General features: G+C 54.5%; 1 protein-coding gene across 2 annotated transcripts in view; it reads right to left on the bottom strand.

The window, feature by feature from the left end:
* The window catches only part of BCR (BCR, RhoGEF and GTPase activating protein), a 113,448-nt gene continuing 91,152 nt past the window's right edge, over positions 319-22,614 (bottom strand). For both annotated transcript variants that reach the window (XM_021074056.1, XM_021074057.1), the window contains 9 exons: positions 19,512-19,609; positions 17,666-17,797; positions 7,730-7,789; positions 6,619-6,728; positions 5,219-5,358; positions 4,566-4,700; positions 3,769-3,874; positions 3,200-3,362; positions 319-2,871 (listed from right to left, as the gene is read on the bottom strand). In XM_021074056.1, coding sequence (XP_020929715.1) covers positions 2,782-2,871; positions 3,200-3,362; positions 3,769-3,874; positions 4,566-4,700; positions 5,219-5,358; positions 6,619-6,728; positions 7,730-7,789; positions 17,666-17,797; positions 19,512-19,609 — 1,034 coding nt within the window. In that variant the 3' untranslated portion in view covers positions 319-2,781. The remainder of the gene's footprint in view (positions 2,872-3,199; positions 3,363-3,768; positions 3,875-4,565; positions 4,701-5,218; positions 5,359-6,618; positions 6,729-7,729; positions 7,790-17,665; positions 17,798-19,511; positions 19,610-22,614) is intronic.

The raw sequence follows: 22,614 nt of genomic DNA, 5'->3' as shown, positions 1-22,614 counted from the left end.
CTGTGGCAACAGAAAGGCTGGACCTGGCAGCATCACCGGAAACCACTGAGGCCAAGGGGCTTGGGCAGGGCCAGGCTGTGTGTGGCTAGAGTCCCCCCTGTCCTCAGCATGGCTGGTGTCCCCTCTGCCATTTGTCCCAAACCAGATAACCCCACGCTCAGCAGAGCAACCGCTGGACCCCGGCCTGGACTGTCGGCTCCACCTGTTCCTTCTTTCAGCTCTTGATGCCACCCCCAGCCCCGTCCCAGCAGTTCCGGGACCCTCAAAGGTTCCGATCATGGGGGTTCCTTCCCCTGCAGCCATCACCACTGACGCAAGTCATCTCAGGGAACTTTAATGAAAGTGTCAGCAGTCCTTTTCCCCACAGTGGTACAGAGACGGCCGAGTTCAACTTGGACTTGCAGCTGCCAAGAGACCACCACCCACCAGCGTGGGGTCCGGCTGCCCCCTGAGCTTGCTGCTCCAGACCCAGGGCCCCGGGGCGGCGAGGTGTCTCTTCTCGTCGCAGAGTCCGGCAGCCGAGCCTCAAAGAAGGTCACATGTGGGCCCTAGGCTGTCACCTGCCCATTGGCTTTGCCAACCCTCAGGCCTGAGTGTCAGGGGGAGGACGGGGCACGTGAGGACCCAAAGTGACTGCCGCCACTGTGGCCCAGCAAAGGAGCGCTTTGACATTCCACCATTAAACAGCACACATCCTACATAAATAAAAAGCAGAAAGGGGAAGGAGGTGGGGGAGGGAATGAAAGTTGGCACAGACACTGAGAGATTGCTTTCCAGTTTCAGTGCGACAGACGCAAATCATGGGACTCCAGGGAAACAGAAACAAGGGCTGGGTCTGGCTTTTCTAAGCGAAGGGTGCTCCCCTTGCAGGGCTGGACGGGAACATGGAAGCCAGGCCAGAAGAGGCCGGGATCTGGTGGCCTGGGAAACCCACTGAGTCCGGAAATGTGCAGAGGACAGAGGACCCTGCTCCCTGCCCTCCTCCCCCAGAAGGGCAGTGCTGCCTCAAAATGGTGGGTCTTGCGAGTAAAAAGTACAACTAAATAAATACAGTATGCAGACTTAAGACCTTCAAGTGACTTCTTTTTTGGTCCCCTGCCTTGGCAGGTCTACAGGCCAAGGGGAGAGTGGGGGCACGTGGCCCCCGTGTGCTGTGAGGTTGGGCAGGAGCTGCCCACTGCCTCACTGGGTGCCAGGGACATGGGAGGGGTCATGGGACAGTGCCTCCTGCTACCGGGTGTAATCATGTGAAAGCAAATGCCTTTTCCTGAGTCATGCCACTGCTTCTCTCCTCCGGTTCAGCTGCATCCTCTCTTCCTGCAAGTCCAGCATGGAAACTTGGCCTTTGTTTCTTTTCTCCTCGCCCGCGACCCTTTTTTGAAAAAAGTGATGCAATTCTTCACAGACTTGTTTCTTCAAACTACTTTGCGGCCCCCCCAGTTCCTCTTCCCCTAGGTCAGCCGGTCAGAAGGGTTACCAGGAGCGTTGAGTGTGGCCAGGCAGGCAGTGGGCGGGTCTGTATCTCCACCTGCTCTGGGATGGGAGCCCACCCTCGGCCTGGCCTGTGGAGTAGCTAGCCCCTGTCCCCAACCCCCCAAACCCCAGATGCTGCAGAGGTTTCAGAAGCAGTCTCCTGGTGGAAACTGAGCTGGCGCTAGGAGGAAGACAGGATACCACTGGGACTCCGATTGTCCACAGAGTACATTCTAACATCTTATTAGGTATCTGAATCTGTTAGGAAGAAAATTAGAAACTATGTATAAAACTTAAAAATATTCAAGTATCAAAAGGCTATTCGGATCAAAGTTTAAAACAAACTGTCTTGTTGGCAAGCTGCCGCTGCTGCCAAGAGAAAACCTTTACAAAAGTCTGCTGCTGAGTGTGTGCAGGGGGTGGCAGAGAGCTAGGAGGGGAGCCGTCTATAGGGGAACCATTAGGGGAGGAGAGAGCGGGGGTGGCTGGGCCACAGGCTGGAGGAAGCCGGAGATCAAGGCCTTTGTGAGCTGAGGAGGATGGCGTGTGCCCGGCAGGGCAGCTGGAATGGTGCTCCGGGTCACTCTCCCTAGACAACTAGCCATAAAGTGCACAGCCTGGGCCTCCCTCCCCTGGTGTTAAGTCCTGGATGGGAGCTGCTTGCCGAGGGGCACATGATCAGCAAAAACAAAGCAACAGGACAGAGCAGGAAGACCCATTTCTACATAGATCCTTCTGGAAAGAAAGAGAAGAAAGGAGGTGAAAGGGGTCAAGCGCTGCAAAGAGTAGACTTAGCTTTGCAAGCCCTGTTACAAACAGGAGTGGAATTTCTAAGTCTGGGAAATCAAAAACTCCACCCACAGAGGGTGGGGCCTGGCCCTCAGGCTTGAAGCAGCAGTACTTATTCAAGCCAGGACAGTGCTGAAATCTGCTCCTGTTCCCTTGACAGCTGACCCAGTAGGAATCTTTAAACTCTGATAAGTTAAATTCTAAACACCACTCCTTTCGCCCGGTCCTGCCCAGGCCCTCAACAGGAGATACACTGGCTTGGGGCACCCCCTGGTGGTGGCATGGCAAACCACAGTCTGAGGCCACCCAGAGCTCACAGGCCTCATCTGCTGGGGGCTCTGAAGTGCCCAGGCCACTTGACTGTTTGCCTTGTCTCTTGGTAGACAGCTTGGCCCAGGGGGTGGGGGGCGGTGTGGCCCAGTTACTCCTCAAGAAGTTCCGGTTCCCATTCTCTGGATGGCCCATTTCCCTAGGAGGTTCCCGGGCCGTCCTGCCGGCCCTGTGGGTGGAACTGGGCCCTTAGACTTCAGTGGAGAAGAGGACACTCTGTCTCTTGCTGTCCGGGGCAGGGATGGCCTCCAGCTGCAGGAAGTACAGCAACACCTGCACCTGTGGGGGCAGAGGAGGCAAGCAGCTCAGAGGGGAGGTCTTCCTGGCAGTGCCCAGGCCTGACCACTGAGATCACAGGATGCTGAGGGCTCTGCTGGTGACACCAGCCCGTCACAGCAAGAAGGACCACCAGATGGGGTGGGATGAGAGACCCCAGGAAGGTGTAGACTGAAGGGCAGTGGCCTGGGCCCTCCCTGCCTTGTGGCCCTGGACAAGTCCCACTCTCCAAACTATGGCCACCTTCCTGGCACAACTCAGGTGGGAACCGCCAGCAAGACTCAGGGTGGGGCAGGCAGAGGCCATCTGTGTCAGGCCGGCCTCCTCATACCTGGGACATGACCTCCAGGGACCAGCTGTCAGTCATGGAGATGGGCTGGCTGGGGTTGGCAGGGAGCTTGCTCTCCTTCTCGGAGGGCCGCAGCAGCGTGGGGCCAAACACCGTGGCGAGGTTGTGCAGGGACATCTTGTTTACTGTCTCCTTTTCTGCCACCCTGTGGAGGGACGAGGGCAAGGGGCTGCTGTGACACCACCTCTAAGATGGAGGCCAGCGGGGACCTGGGCCACCCTGGGAGGGAGGGTGAGCTCCGGCCCAGCTAAGCTGAAAGCAGACCCCACCCCAGCTCTTCTGGGTCGGAAGGGCCCAGCATGAACAGTGCTCAAGGCCAGCAGGTGGCCAGGCGAGCTCTGGGCAGGGGGTTGGGGGAATGTCCGGCTGTGGCAGAGAGGGATGGGGGTGGCAATGGTGCTGATACCCAGAGGAATAACCACAATGGGAGGGGCAGGGAAGGGAGAGAAGGCTCTGGGTGCCAGGGAGTCTGATGGGAGCCAGTGGGACAAGGGAGGACCCCCCTCATTGCTGCCCCGGAGCCATGAGCCCCCCAGAGCTGCTGAGCTTACCTTTTCAGGTGGTCCAGAAGGAAGAGAAAGGTCAACAGGTTGGCCTCCGGGAGGGACAGGAGCAAGTTAAGCATGCAGCTCTCCTTTGCAACAGGGTCTGAGAGCGCTGTGGGGAGGGTGGGTGGGGGGTGGTTACTTCTCGGGGTCCCAACAATGGGCTGGAGGTCTCTTCCAGGGCCCATGTCAGAGGGCACAGGACAGGCCATGCCCGTCATTGTCCTGGTTCACACAGCACTGGCCCCCAGGGAGGAAGGACCCTGTGGTAGGAGCTGATGTGGGGAGTGGACTTTGACTTTTCTGAATCTCAAAGGGGTTGAGGGACCAGTGGCAGGAGGTGCCAGGCACAGCTGTCCTCCTGGCTGACTTGGCCATTCCTGCCTCCTGCTTGGAAGAGACCCAGGCACGGGAAGCTAGACTGAATAAAGCAGGAAGAGGTGCCCGCACCACTCAGTGCACCCGAGAGACCTGCCCCATGTGCCAGCGCCCCTCAATCCAGGTGGACTTGGGCTCAAAGCCCTGCTTGGTGGGGCCAGGACCTGGGGTTAGTGAGGAGAGGGTGGCCTCCAGGACCCCTCACCCAGCCATGTTCCCAGCAGCACTGGCTGCTTCACCTCCCGGGTTGCATGGGGGGACAGGCACAGTGGGCAGCCTGCGGAGGCCTTCCAGGACCAGTTTGGACTTGGCACGGTCCTCTGCCACGGGCAGAGTTTGGGTCGAGACTTGGGTTCCCTCACCTTGCCCCTGACCCTCCCAAGGACAGCAGCGGACAGGAGTGGGGTGGGAGGTTCCGAACTCACCGATGCCCTCGGCGAAGTTGGGGTAGAACTCGTCAGTGAAGAGGGGCTCGGGCAGCTCCCGGAAGTAGAGCTTCAGTGTCCCAGCGATGGCGTTCACGTCCATCTCACTCATCATCACCGACACGTCCTTGTTGTCTGGAGAGAGTGCAGATGTGGCGTGAGGCCCATTCATGGACCCCGAACCGGCTCTGCTCTGTGAGCCCCAGGCTGGGCCCATGCTGGCCACCCAGAGGGGCCCGCCCAGGGGAGCTTGGCTGTCTGGAGCTTCAGGCCAAACCGAGGATGCAGGTAGAACTCCTGACTCTGGCCGCATCTACTCTGAGGACCCTCTGGGGTGTCAGATAAGGTCTGGTGTCCTTATCTGGCAACTGGGGCAGTTTTACCAGCTTCTCTGCAGCCAGACACACTGACCCCTGGGCTCTGGTCAGCACCTCTTGTATACCCCCAGGGCAAGCAGGCCGAGCCCCGGGTGAGATGGGACAGCCCCACAGAAGCCCCTGGTCCAGCTTGGCAAGAGCCATGAATGTGTGGTTAGGACAGGTTTGGCACCGGCATCTGCAGAACCTCTACCCCCAATTCCCTTCCCTCTGCATCGTATCAAATGGGCCCCGTGCCCACACCTCCCATCCCACACTGCCTGGCCCCACACTCACTGACGTCAAAGGCTGCCTTCAGTGCCTGGATGTCCGTGGCCACGCCAGACACGCGGTAGATGCCCACTTCCTCCATGCCCCGGCGCTCGATCTCCTCCACACACTGGCGCACAATATAGGGCACCTTGGACCTCTCCCTCCTGTTGGGGGGAGGGGATGCCCTCAGTGCCCAGCAGCCTGGCTCAGGCTGCAGTGGGGCTGGACCCCTGGGCTGTCTGCACACCCGGGCACCCAAGGCCTTCCTTCCATGTGCGCTCCCTCCACTCGGTGATCTCAGAGCCAGCACTGCTTACATCTTGTGAGGGCCTTTTCAACAGCTCCAGGTAGCTGACACCCTACCAGTCACACCTGAACTTTGCAGGAAGGTCATGAGGCTTTTCTAAGGGAGGTCAGCTGTCGGAAGTCAGTTAAAAGATCCTGGGCCTTGGGTTAACAAGCAACGGACCACAAGGTCCTGGAAGCAGCTGGTCTCCGAGTTGGGTGAAGGGACACGGTCTTTGCACTGGCCCCCAATGGCTGTTGCGAGATGCTGACCCCTCCAGGCCTGGGCGAGAGGTGGGCCCTGTGCTCGGCAGGCAGCTGGGCTGGAGGACTGACTCAGGGCTGCCTCAGGCCACTGCTCAAATCCTGTGATTCTACATGCATTTCTCTTCCACAACAGACAGACAACAGACAGACAACAGACAATCCCAGAACCTCTAGTAGGACACTGGAGTGAGGACACCTCAAAATAGGAGACGTGTGTTTGGAAGGTCAGCTTCAGTCTAGCAGAGCTCTGTCCCCAGCCACGCCCACGAGTGGCACTTACTTGGGTACTGCAGGAGAGAGTGCTCTCCGCTCCTGTCTAGGGCCACTCAGAGGTGCTGGACAATGGTTGGGGTGCAGCTGGTGGGGGGGGAGCCGTGTTCAGACACAACAGGTATCTGGGGAATGTCTGACGCAGGTCTTAGTCTGATGACCAGCAAGGTCAGGGGCCCGATCAGATTCCAAACTGGGGAAGTGAAGGGATTCTGGGAGAAAGTGGCCTGTGTCCCTAGGAACTGCCCTTAAACCTACACACAAGTGTCTCCTGGCAACTGACCTGTGACAAAGAGGAGGCACTGGTCATCACTGAACAGGAGCCCTGATCATGACAAATTCCAAGCAAAGGAAGAAAACCCTGCCACGTGCAGCCCTGGGAGCTACACGGGAAGGGGGCTAGACACCCCTCAGCTCATGGGGACATGTTTCAAGGTAAACATGGGAGGCAGCCAAGCACAGAATGCTTCACGGGCCTAGGAGGCGTCCTGCGCACAGGGTGGGAGACCCACACCTGCTCTTTCCTCTAGAAACACCTGGGGAGGGTATACCCTCAGTCCTTGGGGACAAGAGATGCATGACCCCAGTCTCTGGCCACTTACTTGGTGACCACGGCAATCTTGACTCCGAAGACACCTGTCTGTTTCCGGGAAGGCATCCTCTTCAAGCTGAACTCCCTGCTGGTGAACTTTACTGAGAGCTTCACTTCAATCTGCAGGGAGAAGTTGGGGCAAGACCCTCTCACCCTTCTGGTCTTTGCAGCCCATGTTCCCAGGGTCTTGGGGTCTTGGCAATTCTTTCCACCCCCCAGGGTGAGCAGGCTGAGTTTCAGGTGTGGAGCAGCCCCTGGTCCAACTCAGCATGAGCTGGGCACAGTCAGGTAGAGTTAAGGTTTGGCTTCTGCAGGTCCTTGCCTCCCTCAACCCGGAATCCCTCTGCTTCTCTTTCTTCCTTTTATTTTTCTCTTTACGGCTGCAAGTGCAGCATACGGAAATTGCTGGGCTAGGGGCTGAATCCGAGCTGCATTTGCCAGCCTACACCACAGCCACAGCAACACCAGATCCGAGTTGCATCTGGGACCTATGCTGCAGCTTGTGTCAACACTGGATCCTTAACCCACTGAGCGAGGCCAGAGATCAAGCCCGCATCCTCACAGACACTATATCAGGTTCTTAACCCACTGAGCCACAATGGGAACTCCACGTCTTTCTTATTTAATTCTAATAACAAAACCTCCACGAAACAGGAGTTTTGGCTGTGGTGTAATTGGGTTGGTGGTGTCTCTGGAGCACTAGGACTTAGGTTCAACCCCTGGCCCTGCACAGGGGGTTAAGGATCCAGTGTTGATGCAACTGCAGCCCAGATCTGATCCCTGACCCAGGAACTCCATATGCCAGGGGATGGCCAAAAAAGAAAAACAAAACAAAAAAAACAACCCACAAAACACTGGAGAAAATGTACAGAGAATCCCTTTGGGCAGACCCCAGGGTTGAGGTCTTCCTATCTCTGTGATGCCACTGGGCCAGGAGAGACGCTCAGTACCTTACGGGCTCCTCCCCACACCCCAACCACTGAATGAGCTCCTCCCTGCAAGCAGTGGTTCCGTCCTCCGGGGTCCCTGCATCCCCCTCAGACACTGGCTCAGGCTGAGCCTCCTTCTGACTATTATGGAAGAAAACAGGACTACCCCAGCCTACTGCAGGAAGTACGTACCCCGTTCATGGCAATGACTGTCCGCTGCCAGTCTCTATCCTGCAGGGCCTGGGGGTCCAGCTGGAAAGCAAGGGGTCAGGATGATCAGATGCCCTGGGGTCTGTGCAGAAGGCCTGCAGAGGCCTTCTCTGCACTGAAGCGGAATTGGAGCTGGGCCTCTATGCAGAGGCCAAGACCAGAGAGAGGAGGACCTGACAGAAGCCTGCAGACCTTTGCTGCCTGTAGCCCAGGCTGGCCCAAGCGATGAGTCATGGACAGCTTGTGCCCTGCCCCCTTGTCCTCCCTCTGTCCCTGTCCCCTGAGCTGGCATCCAAGCTCACAGCCCACGAGCTGGGAGCCGCCCCGCCCTGCCCCAGCATCACAGGTGCTTCATGCAGCTCAGAGGCGAGCGGTTGGTTTATGCGACATTCTGGGAAGCCTGATTTCTGTCTTTTTTTTTTTCCCCAATCTTTTCCAGGGCCGCGCCTGCAGCATATGAAGGTTCCAGGCTTAACCCACTGAGCGAGGCCAGAGATCAAACCCGCATCCTCACAGACACTATATCAGGTTCTTAACCCACTGAGCCACAATGGGAACTCCATTGTCTTTCTTATTTAATTCTAATAACAAAAACCTCCACAAAACAGGAGTTTTTTGGAGGTCTACGCCATAGCCACAGCAACAAGGGACCTGAGCCACGTCTTTGACCAACACCACAGCTCATGGTAACACCAGATCCTTAAACCACTGAGTGAGGCCAGGGATGGAACCCGAAACCTCGTGGTTCCTAGTTGGATTCATTAACCACTGAGCCATTATGGGAACTTCTGGGAAGCCTGATTTCATTAGCGTCTTCCTGGGGGTGCATCATCCAAGAGCTGGGGACTTGGTCTTCCCCCTTAGCGCGCCCTGTGGTCAGCTTTCAGGAGCCCGTGCAAGCAGGGCCTCTAGTCCAGGCTGGACCCATGGTTCAGAGTCAGCCCCACAGAAACCTGGAGCCCAGCTCCAAGTCACGCCGCTGGCCTGGAGGCTGGAAGAGGCCTCTGCAGCCCCTCTCACTTCTACCCCACAGAGAATGGTCCAAGCTGTTTAGTGTCAGCTGACCTTCTGTGCTGCTATAAGATGCCCCAACCTGGTCAGGCCATGTGCCGTCCTCCAATTCCCCAGGTCCTGGAAGAGCCACGCGGGCAGTGTGACCAGACCTCCCAGGTGATTCTGGGGTGAAGGCAGGTCAGGGAGCTGCCGTCGGCACCACATAACCTGGTGTGCCTCACCCAGGGCCTTGTGGTTTCATCGCTTGCTTTGGGCAACAGTTCACTAGAACGGTTCATGGGCTACTGGAAAGATGCTTAAAGTTTGATCCCTGGCTTTGCTCACTGGGTTAAGGATTTGGCACTACTGTGCACTGTGGCGTAGGTTGCAGACATGGCTCAGATGCTGTGTTGCTGTGGCTGTGGTACAGCCCAGCAGCTACAGCTCCAATTCTACCCCTAGCCTGGAAGCCCTATGCTGTGGATGCGGCCCTAAAAATACAAAAAAAAAAAAAGGAAAGAAAAAGAAAAAGAAGAAAGAAGCTTAAGGGCAGAGACCATACCCTGCAATGGCAGCACACATGCACCCACACCAGCACCCCCATGGAGACAGTACTGCACCGAGTGCCAGCACTAGAGGGGCACTCAGGACAGGCATATCTGTCCACTATAAGGGATCAGGTGGCAGCTGGGAAGAGACCCAGAAGCCTCGACCTCTCAGGTGGGTGCACCCGAGTTCTCTCTCTGAACCTGCTTGGCACAGAGGTCATCACAGGCCCTCCTCACCTCCTCTTCTAGGTCCTACTGGTTACCATTCTCAAGGATCCGAAATGTATGGACAGAATGACACAGACAGACAAAGGGAGGCAGAGTGTCTCCCTCCTGGGCTGTGTGGCCACAGGTCCTCCTTCTGTCCGTCCCAGGAGGTTCTCAGGGGCCCTGGGCCATGGGGACTGCACTCTGAGGGGGAGGTCTGAGCAAAGACCAGTCATAAACCACCCCCACGTGCTGCTCCTTGGGCTCCCAGCTGGGTTAACACCTCCCCTAGGGGAGGCTGCACGGGGTGACACAAGGGCCCTCACACCTCTCAGCCAGACCTGAGTGGCGGGAGGAAGGGGAGCGCACAGCTGGCCCCTCACCCACAAATCTCGAGTCCTGGCCATCCAGGGAGGAAGGGGGCAGGTGCGGTTCCTCCTGCTCCTGAGGAAGGGGTGGTTTACCTCCACCACTGGAAGCTTCAAAAAGGGAGACACAGGAGTTCCCATTGTGGTGCAGTGGAAACAAATCCGACTAGGAACCATGAGGTTTCGGGTTCCATCCCTGGACTTGCTCAGTGAGTTAAGGATCCGGCGTTGCCGTGAGCTGTGGCGTAGGTCACAGACGTGGCCTGGAGCTGGTGTGCCATAGGCCGGCAGCTATAGCTCCGATTAGACCCTTAGCCTGGGAACCGCCATATGCCGCGGGTGCAGCTCTAAACAACAATAACAATAACTACAACAACAACAACAAACGAAAAGGGAGACACAGTGGCAGAGAGGCACCCTCTCTTGCCCTCCAAGAACGGGAATCACCAGGCTCCCTCCCCTCACCTCTCCAGGACAGAGACTTGGCACATGCAGCCCAATGACAGGCAGAGGGACAGAGATCTCCAGCCCGACCGCAGGCCCACCTTGCCCTTGCGTACGAGACTCCGGATGTGGGTCCACAGGGCGGTACCGTGAGCACACAAGTGCTTTTCGACAGAGGTTGCCCGGCTCTGGCCCGTCCGGCCAGTGGGGAGGAGGTACCGCAGGAGGCCCTGCAGGGTGGCCGCACACGGTGTCTCTCGCATCCTTGGCCCTGCTGTGTGAGAGGCTGGTGCAGCCGGACTGGAGCGCGATGGACAGGAGTGAGATGGGTGGCAGTGAGGATGGAGAGCAGTGTGTCGAGCTCCGGGCCTCCAAGGCCTTTTGACCAGGCTTCTCAGGAAGCCCCGCCCCTGCAGCCTACTCCCCCCCCAACCCCAGGTTCTTTGTTTGTGTGTGGAAAAAATACCCCCACCAGCAGCCTATTGGTTACAGGAATTCTGACACGTCACAGTTCTCTCTAAAGCCCAGAAAAGCCAAGTTTCCTTCTCAAGTGGCTGGTTTCCTGTTGGTGAGCTTGGAGATGCTGAGTAACACGTGTCTGCCTGGCCAGTCTGCCTCATGGCTGCCCCTAGTCAGTGACCCCATCTTGGCATGGACTTGGGTGGGAGAGTTCCCCGCAGGCCCTGCAGCACCGCCAGTCAGATGCATGACAAGGGGTGATGGCCCATCATCTACCCCCTGTACTGAGGCCCAGTCCTGCCTCCACCTGCCCCAGAGGCTGCCAGGAGGCTCCTTACCAGGCCCCCAGCCCCCTCAGTGGCTCCAGAGGGAATGATAGTCCCCAGGCTGGCCCATTGCCAACAGAGAGCATGTGGAGTGGAGCGGAAGCAGCATGAGAATAACACAATGATGAGGTCGTCTCCATCCAGCCCCAAAGAGCACTCAGGGCTGGCACGCTCTCTCATGGGCTTTTTAAAGCACAGAGAAATAAACAAGTGGGGACCGGGGTTTGGAACAACAAACGGAGACGGAGGGGCAAGGACCGGGAAACAGCAATCGAGGGAAAACTGGGGGCACCTTCTTACACCCAGGTTCTAGAAGGAAGGTCTGGGCCCCAGCTCCTCTCCCTCAGGGCTGGCAAGGGGGGCAGTAAGCCTGCTGGACCACCTTGTGTGACCCATCAGAGAGGCAATGGGGGTGGGGCAGGTGCTGAGGACGTGGCCCCACCCTGCTTGCTCTGTAGCACGGCCAGATGGGTCACTGATGTCACTGATGGACAACCACAGCACGTCTCTCATCCACCCAGCCCGAGCACAGGCAGCACCAAACTGTCCAAAAAAGGAAATGCTGCTCTCTCCTCACTGGCCTCCCCGGAGTTTCCCCTGGGCCCAGTGTCACCACCCAGGACGGTCCAGCAGGGCCTTCCCAGGAGTCCTGATGGACCCCACGTGTCTACACTGTAACCTACTCCCTGGAGTGGTCTCCTTCTCTTCCTACTGCAGTCTGTTCTCTGCACCTCTATCCTCCATAGCATTAACGCCTCCACCCCTCCCTGCAACCAGGCTACAGCATAACTCAGAAAAATAAAGGACAGCTCCCACCCAGGAGACAGAGGGTGACAGGTATCAGTGAGGATGTGGAGAAATAGGAGCCCCCAGACACCACTGCCGGGATGTGAAATGCCATGGCCTCTCTGGAAAAGCAGGGCAGTTCCTCACAAAGTTAACCCTGGCTATCCGACCTGGCATTTCCCCTCCTAGGTCTCTGCACAGCAGCAAGGAAAACATCTTTCCTCACGGACTGTGCACAGGTTCACAGAACAGTAACCTTTATAGGCCTGAGCTAGAAACAACCCAAGTGTCCGTCAACTGGTGGACGGAGGAGACACGGATGGGATGTGGTTCAGCCAAAAAAGGAGTAAAGCTAACATGCTCTGACGCGGATGACCCTCAAAAATGTTTTGCTAAGTGGAGGAAGCCAGTCACAAAAGATCACGTAATACGGTACAATTCCGTTTATACAAAATGTGCAGAATGGATAAATCTAGCAACAAAAAGCAGTCCCACCCCCGCTGGGGGGTGGGAAGAGGGAAACCGTTTTGGGGGGTGTGTGTGGAAATATCCCCAGACTGGATTATTGGTGATAGCTGTTCAACGCTGTACATTACTAAAGCCATTGACTTACATACTGAAAAGGGACACACTGTGAAAGACATGACAGAGTATGACAGTGAAAGAAAAAAAAGATATAAGGTCCCAAACCAGAGCACAGTAGAGCAAGGAGGTGCCCCTTCCCTTGAAAATAGAAAGCATAAGGCAGAGAGTGGCAGGAGATGAAGCTGAATCACGAGGCATTTTTCTGAGAAAGAGAAAGAGTAGTAAAGTGATTCACAGCTCTGGGCCAAAGCCTTGGCCCACCTCTGGCCTGATTCAACGCAGGCCATGCACACATCACCGAAAACCTCAGAGAACCCAGGGTGTCCGCAGTCAATATCCTTTTGGATTTTTCTGTTTTTTTTTTTGTTTGTTTGTTTGTTTGTTTGTTTGTTTGTTTCTGGCCTTGCCTGAGGCATGCAGAAGTTCCTGGGCCAGGGATCAAACTTGCGCCAGAGCAGTGACAATGGTGACTCTTTAACAGCTAGACTGCTAGGGAACCCCTCAATATCTTTATTTTTTTAATGGCCACACCTGTGGCATATGCAAGCTCCTGGGCTAGGGGCTGAATCAGAGCTGCAGCTGCTGGCCTACGTCACAGCCACACCGGATCTAAGCTTCATCTGTGACCTACGCTGTAGCTTGTGGCAACACTGGATCCTTAACTCACTGAGGGAGGCCAGTGATCAAACCTGCGTCCTCACAGACACTATGTCAGGTCCTGAGTCATAATAGGCACTCCCTCAATATCCTTTTGTATCATACAATCCAAGTTTTTTTTTTTTTTTTTTTTTTGGTTTTTTTGCCTTTTCTTGGGCTGCTCCCGCGGCATATGGAGGTTCCCAGGCTAGGGGTTGAATCGGAGCTGTAGCCACCGGGCCTACACCAGAGCCACAGCAACGCGGGATCCGAGCCGCGTCTGCAACCTACACCACAGCTCACGGCAACGCCGGATCGTTAGCCCACTGAGCAAGGGCAGGGATCGAACCCGCAACCTCATGGTTCCTAGTCGGATTCGTTAACCACTGCGCCACGATGGGAACTCCTGAGCAGTAATTTTGAATAAAGTGAGGGTCCAACCAGATTCCCAAGGCCCCGGTCTCACCGTTGAGGCTCATGTAAGACAGAAAACATGAAAAAAACCCAACTCTGATGCTCCGGTTGGAATTTGAGTTGTGAGCCCAGTGAGACACACAGAGGAGTAGGGAAAAAGTCTTCTAGAAAAACGGGGAGGGGCAGAGGAGGAGGCCTGGCTGGGATCCCAGGGTGTCGCAGGCATGACCGCCCGCCTCTGCCTTCCTTCCTTCTTTCTCCTGAGGATCCTGATTCATAAACAAGGTCTCACGGAGGCTGCCCAACAGCCTGAGTCACAAATGCACGTCCGTCACTCTGGGATTCCCTCTCAGCTGACGCTGGTTCAGCAGCCGGTCCCCCCGCCCCTGTGTCCCTCACTGAAGCAGAGAAGGGGGGCAGAACTGGAGCCAGCCTGCACCACTAACACCACTGACAGCAAACAGTAATAACTGCAGTAGTAGCAGCTGACGGTGAAGGCCCCCATACACAGCTCTGTGACCCCCACCCAGGTATGGGTAAGGAAATGGCTCTGGGGAGACGATGCTATGACTCAGCCCACGTCCCAAATGGTGCAGTGGGGCTGGAGGACTGGATAGTCTCTCCTTGACCGGACTCCAGCAGGCTCCTCTGAGATGTTTTCCAGCTGCAGGCAGCCCTCATGTTTTTGCGCTCCACAGATAATTGTATTTTTACAAATTGGAGGTGTGTGACAACCCTGCATTGTCAGATGTTGGTAACATTTTTTTCTTTTTGGGCTGCATCTGCAGCATATGGAAGTTCCTAGGCTAGGGGTCGAATCAGAGCTGCAGCTGCTGGCCTATACCACAGCCACAGCAACACCAGATCCAAACTGCATCTGTGACCTACACCACAGCTCACGGCAACGCCAGAGCTGAGCGAGGCCAGGGATCCAACCCACATCCTCAAGGATACTAGTCCAGTTTGTTACTGCTGAGCCACAACAGAAACTCCAGCATTTTTCCATTGACGTACTTACATTGCTTCTTTAGGCATAATGCTATTGCACACTTAGACTATAGTACAGGGTAAACATATTCTTTAAATGCACTAGGAACCCAGAAAATTCCCGCAACTTGCTTTAGTGCACTATCTCTGAGTTACGTCTGCAGGCCCTGTCCCAGGAGCATTACCTCAAGGGGTCAGTTTTAGCAAGACTCCTGCTAAGTCAGTTTAGCAAAAATCTCCCATCCTCAATATCGAATCAACCTCAACACCTGACCAAACTCCTCATCCTTAGTCCCCTGGCAACCCACAGTTCCCTGACGGTGTCTTGCCCCCAGATGTTCCACTACTACTATTGTTACTGATGTTCTCAGCTGTAAATTCCCACCCTTCCTTGTCCTTTTCAGAGCTGACCCCTGTTTCTCTCCTGTGCAGTGGTCCCCACACCTATTTCAACAGTTCCCCTGAATGAAGTCAGCCTTGCTGGTTTAACAAGGCCAAATTTTTTTGTTTTGTTTTGTTTTGTTTTTAGGGCCACATCTGTGGCATATGGAGGTTCCCAGGTTAGGGGTCTAATTGGAGCTACAGCTGCAGGCCTACACCACAGCTACAGCCACAGCCAGATCTGAGATGCGTCTGCGACCTACATCGCAGTTCACAGCAATGCCGGATCCTTAATCCACTGAGCGAGGTCAGGGATCGAACCTGCAACCTCATGAATCCTAGTAGGATTCACTTCCACTGTGCCATAATGGGAACTCCCAGGGCCAAGAATATTTTTTTCAACAGAGCCCACCCCCTCCCCCACCTCCTGCCCCCAGCTCGCATCTGGGTCCTACTGGAAGGTGGAGCATGCTCAGGGCACCTTGGATGGGGAAGAGCAGGCTGAGATCTGACAGCAGAAGCAACAGAGTCTCGGGGAGACGCCCCCCTGACCTCACTGCTCACCTACTCCCCCAGACTGTCAGAGAATACAGGTTTCAAGCATAAGGAAATATTTACATCCAGATGCATCAAGGCAAAGGGTTTCCAAAGAGGGCTTGACTTAACAAAGGAGGAAGACGAGTATCTAGGGCTGCACCGGTGGCATATGGAGGTTCCCACTGGCCTTCGCCAGAGCCACAGCAACATCAGATCCGAGCTGTGTCTGCAACCTGCACCACAGCTCTCGGCAATGCTGGATCCTTAACCCACTGAGTGAGGCCAGGGATTAAACCCGCAACTTCACGGTTCCTAGTCAGATTCGTTAACCACTGAGGCACTACAGGAACTCCCTCAGTTCTTTTCTTGTTTCTTTTATGAAAACCCCAGTTACCTAGAGGCAGTGTTCACAGGCCCCGTTCAAACCCAACAACCCCAGGACTCCACAGGTAGGGGATGCACTTCAATAGCAGCATGGCCCATCTCTGGTGTTGGAATCCGTGGGATTCCATGTAAAGCCACGAGGGTGAACGAGATCTACATGCGGGGCTGCATCACGAGACCACTGCAGAGAATTAATGCCCCTGAGCTGCAAGGCAGTAAATTTCAGGCAGTACCCATGCAGCACCCCGTCTGCCAAACTCACATGGGGAGGGACATGGCCAGTCACAAGTTCCTGCTCAGGACCCTGGAAGTGGGATGACTGAAAAACCCTGGCCTACCCTCCTGCTTCTTCCACTTGGAAGCCCTGCTCTACACCAAGTCCCTACCGATGGTCCGATGGGGCTGACAGAGAGCAAGGAGGGACCACCCCCTTCTCACCCAAAACTGAAGCCACGGGTAGGTCTCGGGTCCAGGACCATCACCAAGAGATCTTGGACCAGGAGCCAACCCTTGCGGATCATTCCCACCTGAGAAAGACTGTGAGTCCTGTGTCCCCTGTGCCGGGCAAGACTGCCAGCCCGCTCCTTGATACGGCGTATTCCAACCTTAGCAAGGTCACTAGAGCACTGCCCTGAGCTGGTGTTCCCTCCCACACCAGGCAGCTCCCACCTTAGGAGAGCCCCAGCTCCATCTGTGGGGTTGGACGAGACTGGGGCCAGCTCCCCGAGGAAGGGTGGGGGTTCCAGGAGTGCACCTGGCTGCCCTGTGGTGCCAGCTGGCGGGGGGTGAGGGGAGCAGGACAGGGTGGTCATTTCTGTTTTGAGGCCTGGTCTCAAGATACTGACCCTGAGCCATTGAGTCCCCCATAAGCTCCCAAGGTGGGGAAGCAGACAATGTGCGCTGCCCCCTACCCTGGAGCTGCCCCAGGAGCTGGTAAGGAGCCCCACCAAGTGAGTGCTCCTGCCTCCCAGCAGACATGAATCACAGGGGTGAGTCACCCTCTCCCAGACCTTCACCCTCTGCCCCCAGGGAGGGAGGCGGGGCTTCCTGCGGAGCCCTGTCGGCACCTGGACCATGCAGTCAACACCCCTTCATGAGGCCCCATCCAGGGCAGGGTGGGGAGAAACCTGATTGGCTGGGTCTGGTTAAGATGCCCTGCAAGGAAAGACAGGGCAGGGGCTTCTTCCACGGGGTGCAGAGCTGTGCAGGTGAGGCCGCAAGAAACCAATGCAGGTGGTGCAGCTCCTGACTGCCAAGCAAGGCAAGCACTGGAGGGGGGCCTCTAAGATAAACTGCAGAAGACATGAGGGCCCGGATGGTTTTCCCCGAGAACCCAGGGCCCCTTGCTGGTCCTTCACAGACACTCTCAGCCCATCAGAGGCTTCTATGCCAGTGCCTGGGGTGACCTGTGCCCACCCCATGGAAGGACGAAGCTGCACCCGCTGGAACTTAGGTCTGGAAGCCAGAGAGGGGACATCAGGCGGGTAGACTCAGACTTGTACTTTCCCAAGAACAGGTGACTCCTAATGGCCAGTGGGCCAGGTGCAGCCCACTGGAGGCTGTGGAGACACTGCGGCCCCACTGGGAAAACAGGTAGAACTGCAATTCCCTTGGGGACCAGAGGAGGCATGAGAGACAGTCAGACAGAGGGGCAGGCAGAACCTGCCAGGGCGCCAACCAGGTCTCAACTGGAGGACAATGTAGAGCTGAGCTGCCTGACTATGTCTCCTAGAGTCCCAGCTCAGTGTCCCCAAGTGTCAAGTGGGGAAAGAACACAGGACCCAGAGGTGGGGCCGAGGGATGACGACGCGTCTGGGCTGGGGGCCCAGAGGGCACACAGGGATAGAGAGGCGGCGGTCTCACCTGCACCTGGCCCTTCCCCATGATTCTGTCTGCACTCTCGCCGTCCTCCTTGGTCATCTTTGTTTTGTTGTAACACTTTTCGTAGCACAGAATCCTCAAGGTCTGGGAGCCTTCCAGCTCGATCTCAAACTCCTGTAGCATCAGAGAGAAGGAAAGTCCGGAGTTAATGGGCCGGTCCAAGTGAGCGACAGGCAGCGCTGGTGGCTGAAGGGAACTCTAAGCCAGGCTCCTCCGAGGACAGCACCCGTGCGGGCCCGGGAGGGAGGCCCTGCACCGAGACCTTCCCCACTCTTGTCCTGTGATACAGAGCATTACACTGTGGCTCAGCCTGGGCACTTCTGGCAGCTCTGAGCACCTCTGGGACCTAATCCAAGCTCCTTAAGCCAGCATCTCATGGGGTGGTCTCTGCATCACCTGCCTCAGGAGTTCCGGGGTGCTGGCTACAGACACAGATGCTGTGGATTCTGGGGGATAACACGTGTCTACGCAGGTTCACTGGTTATGACAAGTGCCCATCCTGGTGTGGTAATGTGTGTGGTGGGCACAGGGATGGGGGTACACACACGGAACAGCCTTGTCCTTTCTGCTCTGACCTAAAGCTGCTCTAAAAATAAAGCAAATTTGAAAGGAAAAAAATCGATCCAGGGGAGTTCCCATTGTGGCTCAGTGGTTAATGAGCCCGATTAGTATCCATGAGGACTCAGGTTTGATCCCTGGCCTTGCTCAGTGGGTTAAGGATCTGGTGTTGCTGTGAGCTGTGGTGCAGGTCGCAGACATGGCTCAAATCCCACGTTGCTGTGGCTGTGGCGTAGGCTGGTTGGACCTCTAGCCTGGGAACCTCCATGTACCACAGGAGCGGCCCTAAAAAGCATACACACACACACAAAATCGATCCAGGGAGGCGACAAAGGAGAGGGACCTAGGAGGAGAGAATTCTCCCAGAGGCTTTGAAGTTGTCTGCTGTGGGTGGTGTGGTGCCTACCTTTTCCTCCACACCTGTATGACATCTTCAGTAAATTCTGCATTTCGCATCAGTGCTTTTGTAAGTGGGGAAACAGGAGGGTGAGAAAAACCAGGTATTCCTAAGCTGGAATGTGGGTGGGGAGCATGTGTGCGGGAACATGTGAGACCTTGGGTAGGCCATGAGCACAGCCAGAGAAGTTGGCGGTGGCCCACTGCTCTGGACCACCCCCCACCCCCATGCTTGGTCCCCTCGAGCTCCCATGGCTGGCTTGCACTTGCCCCTCTGCGGTGTCCAGAACCCCTCCCTTGTTGCCTCTGCTGGGTCCTGGTCCCCTCGCTCTCTGCAGCGCCTCCTTTGATGGATCCCCGGGCTATGACCCCCGTGTCACGGCAGCCATCAGTCCTTTCTGTTAGGTGCCCAGAGCTGCAAGGACCAGGCAGTTCTGTGGGCTCCCTGAGTCCCAATCCCACCTAGGCAGCATGGCTATGGAGCCCAGGAACATCAGCTGAGAAAAGCAGAGCCCAGGCTTCCCGGCACCAAGAGGGTCACTGAGCCCGTCACTCTTTCCTACGTCCAAGGAAAACATTATGGAAACCTCACAAGTAAACACTGAGTGATGACAAAGGCTGTATAAGAAGTGCTTCTAAAAGTTCTTTTTCCAGATGCTCTGCCAGCAAAACAAGTTTTTTTTTTTTTTTTTTTTTTTTTTTTTTTTTTTTTAAATAATGGGGGAATTCTTCTCAGGAACACAGAGATAAAATCTCTTGGAGCGGCCAGGAAAGCTGGCTTTCTAGGAAAGAGGCCTGTGGGGAAGACCTTGGGGACCCTGGGTCAGACTCCGTGGACGACACCCCTTCCACTCAGCCGGAAGTGGGGCCTCACCTCGTTCCAGTTGGGCTCAGCTGTGTCCCTGTAGACACGTGTCTTGGCTTTATTTACAAAGTAGCCAAAGGAATCCACCTCCAGGGTGCAGTACAGACCTGCAAGAAGGAGACACAGGGGATGACCTTGCTGCCCCTCGTCACCCACAGTTTCTTGTTAAAGCAGGCCTTATTTTCTACCCCCCCATTTTTTTTTTTTTTTTTTTTTTGTCTTTTTGGGCTGCACTTGCAGCATATGGAGGTTCCCAGGCTAGGGGTCTAATTGGAGCTGTAGTTGCCGGCCTATACCACAGCCACAGCAATGCAGGATCTGAGCTGCGTCTGTGACCCACACCACAGCTCACAGCAACACCGGATCCTTCACCCACTGATCGAGGCCAGGGATTAAACTCGAAACCTCATGGTTCCTAGTGGGATTTGTTAACCACTGAGCCTTGAGGGGAACTCCCCCCTACGTTTTTTTTTTTTTTTTTGTCTTTTTAGGGCTGCACCTGCAGCATATAGAAGTTCCCAGGCTAGGGGTTGAACTGGAGCTGCAGCTGCTGGCCTACGTCACAGCTACAACAATGCAGGATCCAAGCTGCATCTGAGACCTACACCACAGCTCATGGCTATGCTGGATCCTTAACCCACTGAGTGAGGCCAGGGATTAAACCTGCATCTTCCTCATGGATGCCAGTCAGGTTCTCTTTCTTTCTTCTTCTTCTTCTTCTTTTTTTTTTTTTTTTTTTTGCTTTTTAGGGCTGCAACCTCAGCATATGGAGGTTCCCAGGCTAGGGGTCTAATCGGAGTTATAGCTGCCAGTCTATGCCACAGCCACAGCCACAGCCACATCAGATCCGAGCTGTGTCTGTGACCTACACCACAGCTCACAGCAATGCCGGATCCATAACTCACTGAGCGAGGCCAGGGATCAAACCTGCAACCTCATGGTTCCTAGTTGGATTCGTTTCCGCTGTGCCATGGCACAGACTCTTAGTCAGGTTCTTAATGCACTGAGCCACAATTGGGAACTCCAAGCAGGCCTTATTTTTTTTCTTTGTTTTGGCTGCACCCACAGCATCCAAAGTTCTTGGGCCAGGGATGGAACTCGTGCCACAGCAGTGACAACGTTAGATCCTTAACCTGATGAGCCACTGGGGAACTCCCTTGGTTTTCATTTTTAAAACAAGATACCATAGAGCTCCCTGGTGGTCTAGTGGTTAGGATTCAGAACTTTCACTGCTGCAGCCTGATTCAATCCCTGGTCTGAAAACTGAGATTCCACATCAAGCTGCTGCATGCCACAGACAAAAAAATGAAAATAAAATAAGACACTGAAAGAGTGGCTGGCAAGATGACCAGAACCTCACACAAGTGTGGCTGGGAACTGGCACCTCTCAGAACATTCGCTCCCTTGGTTGCTGAAAGTAGATCAGTGCTGGGAGAGAAATGGGGTGCAAGGGAATGGAGGGGGTGAGATCGGGCTTGGGGACCAGGGCTGGGAGCAAGGGCATGGCAGGTATCTGAGGTGACTAAGAAATTCCACTGCTAGGAGTTCCCATTGTGGCACAGCAGAAACAAAGCCAACTACAAACTATGAGGTTGTGGGTTCAATCTCTGGCCTCGCTCAGTGGGTTGAGGATCCAGTGTTGCCGTGAGGTGTGGTGTAGGTCGCAGATGTAGCACGGATCTGGTGTTGCTGTGGCTCTGGTATAGGCTGGTGGCTATAGCTCCGATTAGACCCCTAGCCTGGGAACCTCCATATGTTGCGGGGGTGGCCCTAAAAGGACAAAAGACAAAAAGACAAAAAGAAAAAAAAAGAAAAAGAAAAAAAAGAAAGAAATTCCACTGCTGGAGATTGGTGTCTCACTGACAAACCAGTGATCACAGGGTGCAGGGTGGCACCATCCCTGGGGCGGGACATAAAAAAGGAGGAACAAAATGAAGCTGGAGGAATCAGGCTTCCAGACTTCAGACTATACTACAAAGCGACAATCATCAAAACTGTATGGTACTGGCACAAAGACAGAAATATAGATCAGTGGAAAAGGATAGAAAGCCCAAAATTAAACCCAAGCACCTAGAGCCAACTAATCTATGACAAAGGAGGTAAGAATATACAATGGATAAACATACCTAGAAGCAAATGACAACAAAGATATGACACTCCAAAACCTATGAGATGCAGCAAAAGCCGTTCTAAGAGGAAAGTTTATAGCAATACAAGCCCACCTCAGGCAACAAGAAAAAGCTCAAATAAACAACCTAACTTTACATCTAAAGCAGCTCGAGAGAGAAGAACAGACAAGACCTAAAGTTAGTCTGTTTAGGAAGGAAAGAAATCATAAAGATCAGAGCAGAAATCAATGAAATAGAAGCAAAGAAAACCACAGAAAAGATCAAGGAAACAAAAAGCTGGTTCTATGAAAAGATCAAAAAATTGATAAACCCTTAGCCAGACGTATCGAGGAAAAAGGGAGAGGACTCAAATCAATAAAATCAGAAATGAAAAAGGAGAAGTAACAACAGACATCACAGAAATACAAAGCATCATAAGAGACTACTATATGCAACTATACGCCAATAAAACAGAAAACCTAGAAGAAATGGACAAATGCTTATTAGAAAGGTACAATCTTCCAAGACTAAACCAAGGTGAAATAGAAAAGATGAATGGACCAATCACAAGAACTGAAATGGACACTATGATTAAAAAACTTCCAACAAAAAAAAGTCCAGGACCAGATGGCTTTACAGGCGAATTCTATCAAACACAGTTAGAGAAGAGCTAACACCTCTCCTTCTGAAACTATTTCAAAAAATTTCAGAGGAAGGGATACTCCCAAACTCATTCTATGAGGCCACCATCACCCTGATACCAAAACCAGACAAAGATACCACAAAAAAAGAAAACTATAGGCCAATTTCACCATGAACATCTATGCAAAAAACCTCAACAAAATACTAGCAAACTGCATCCAACAATACATTAAAAGGATTGTACATCATGATCAAGTGGGATTTATCCCAGGGAAGCAAGGGTTCTTCAATATGCACACATCCATCAGTGTGATACACCACATTAACAAACTGAAGAATAAAAATCATATGATCCTCTCAAT

Source organism: Sus scrofa, chromosome 14 (genome assembly GCF_000003025.6).
Source record: "Sus scrofa isolate TJ Tabasco breed Duroc chromosome 14, Sscrofa11.1, whole genome shotgun sequence".
Classification (NCBI taxonomy): domain Eukaryota; kingdom Metazoa; phylum Chordata; class Mammalia; order Artiodactyla; family Suidae; genus Sus; species Sus scrofa.
The sequence above is the reverse complement of the archived record's forward strand: the minus strand, read 5'-3'. Positions and strand labels throughout refer to the sequence as shown.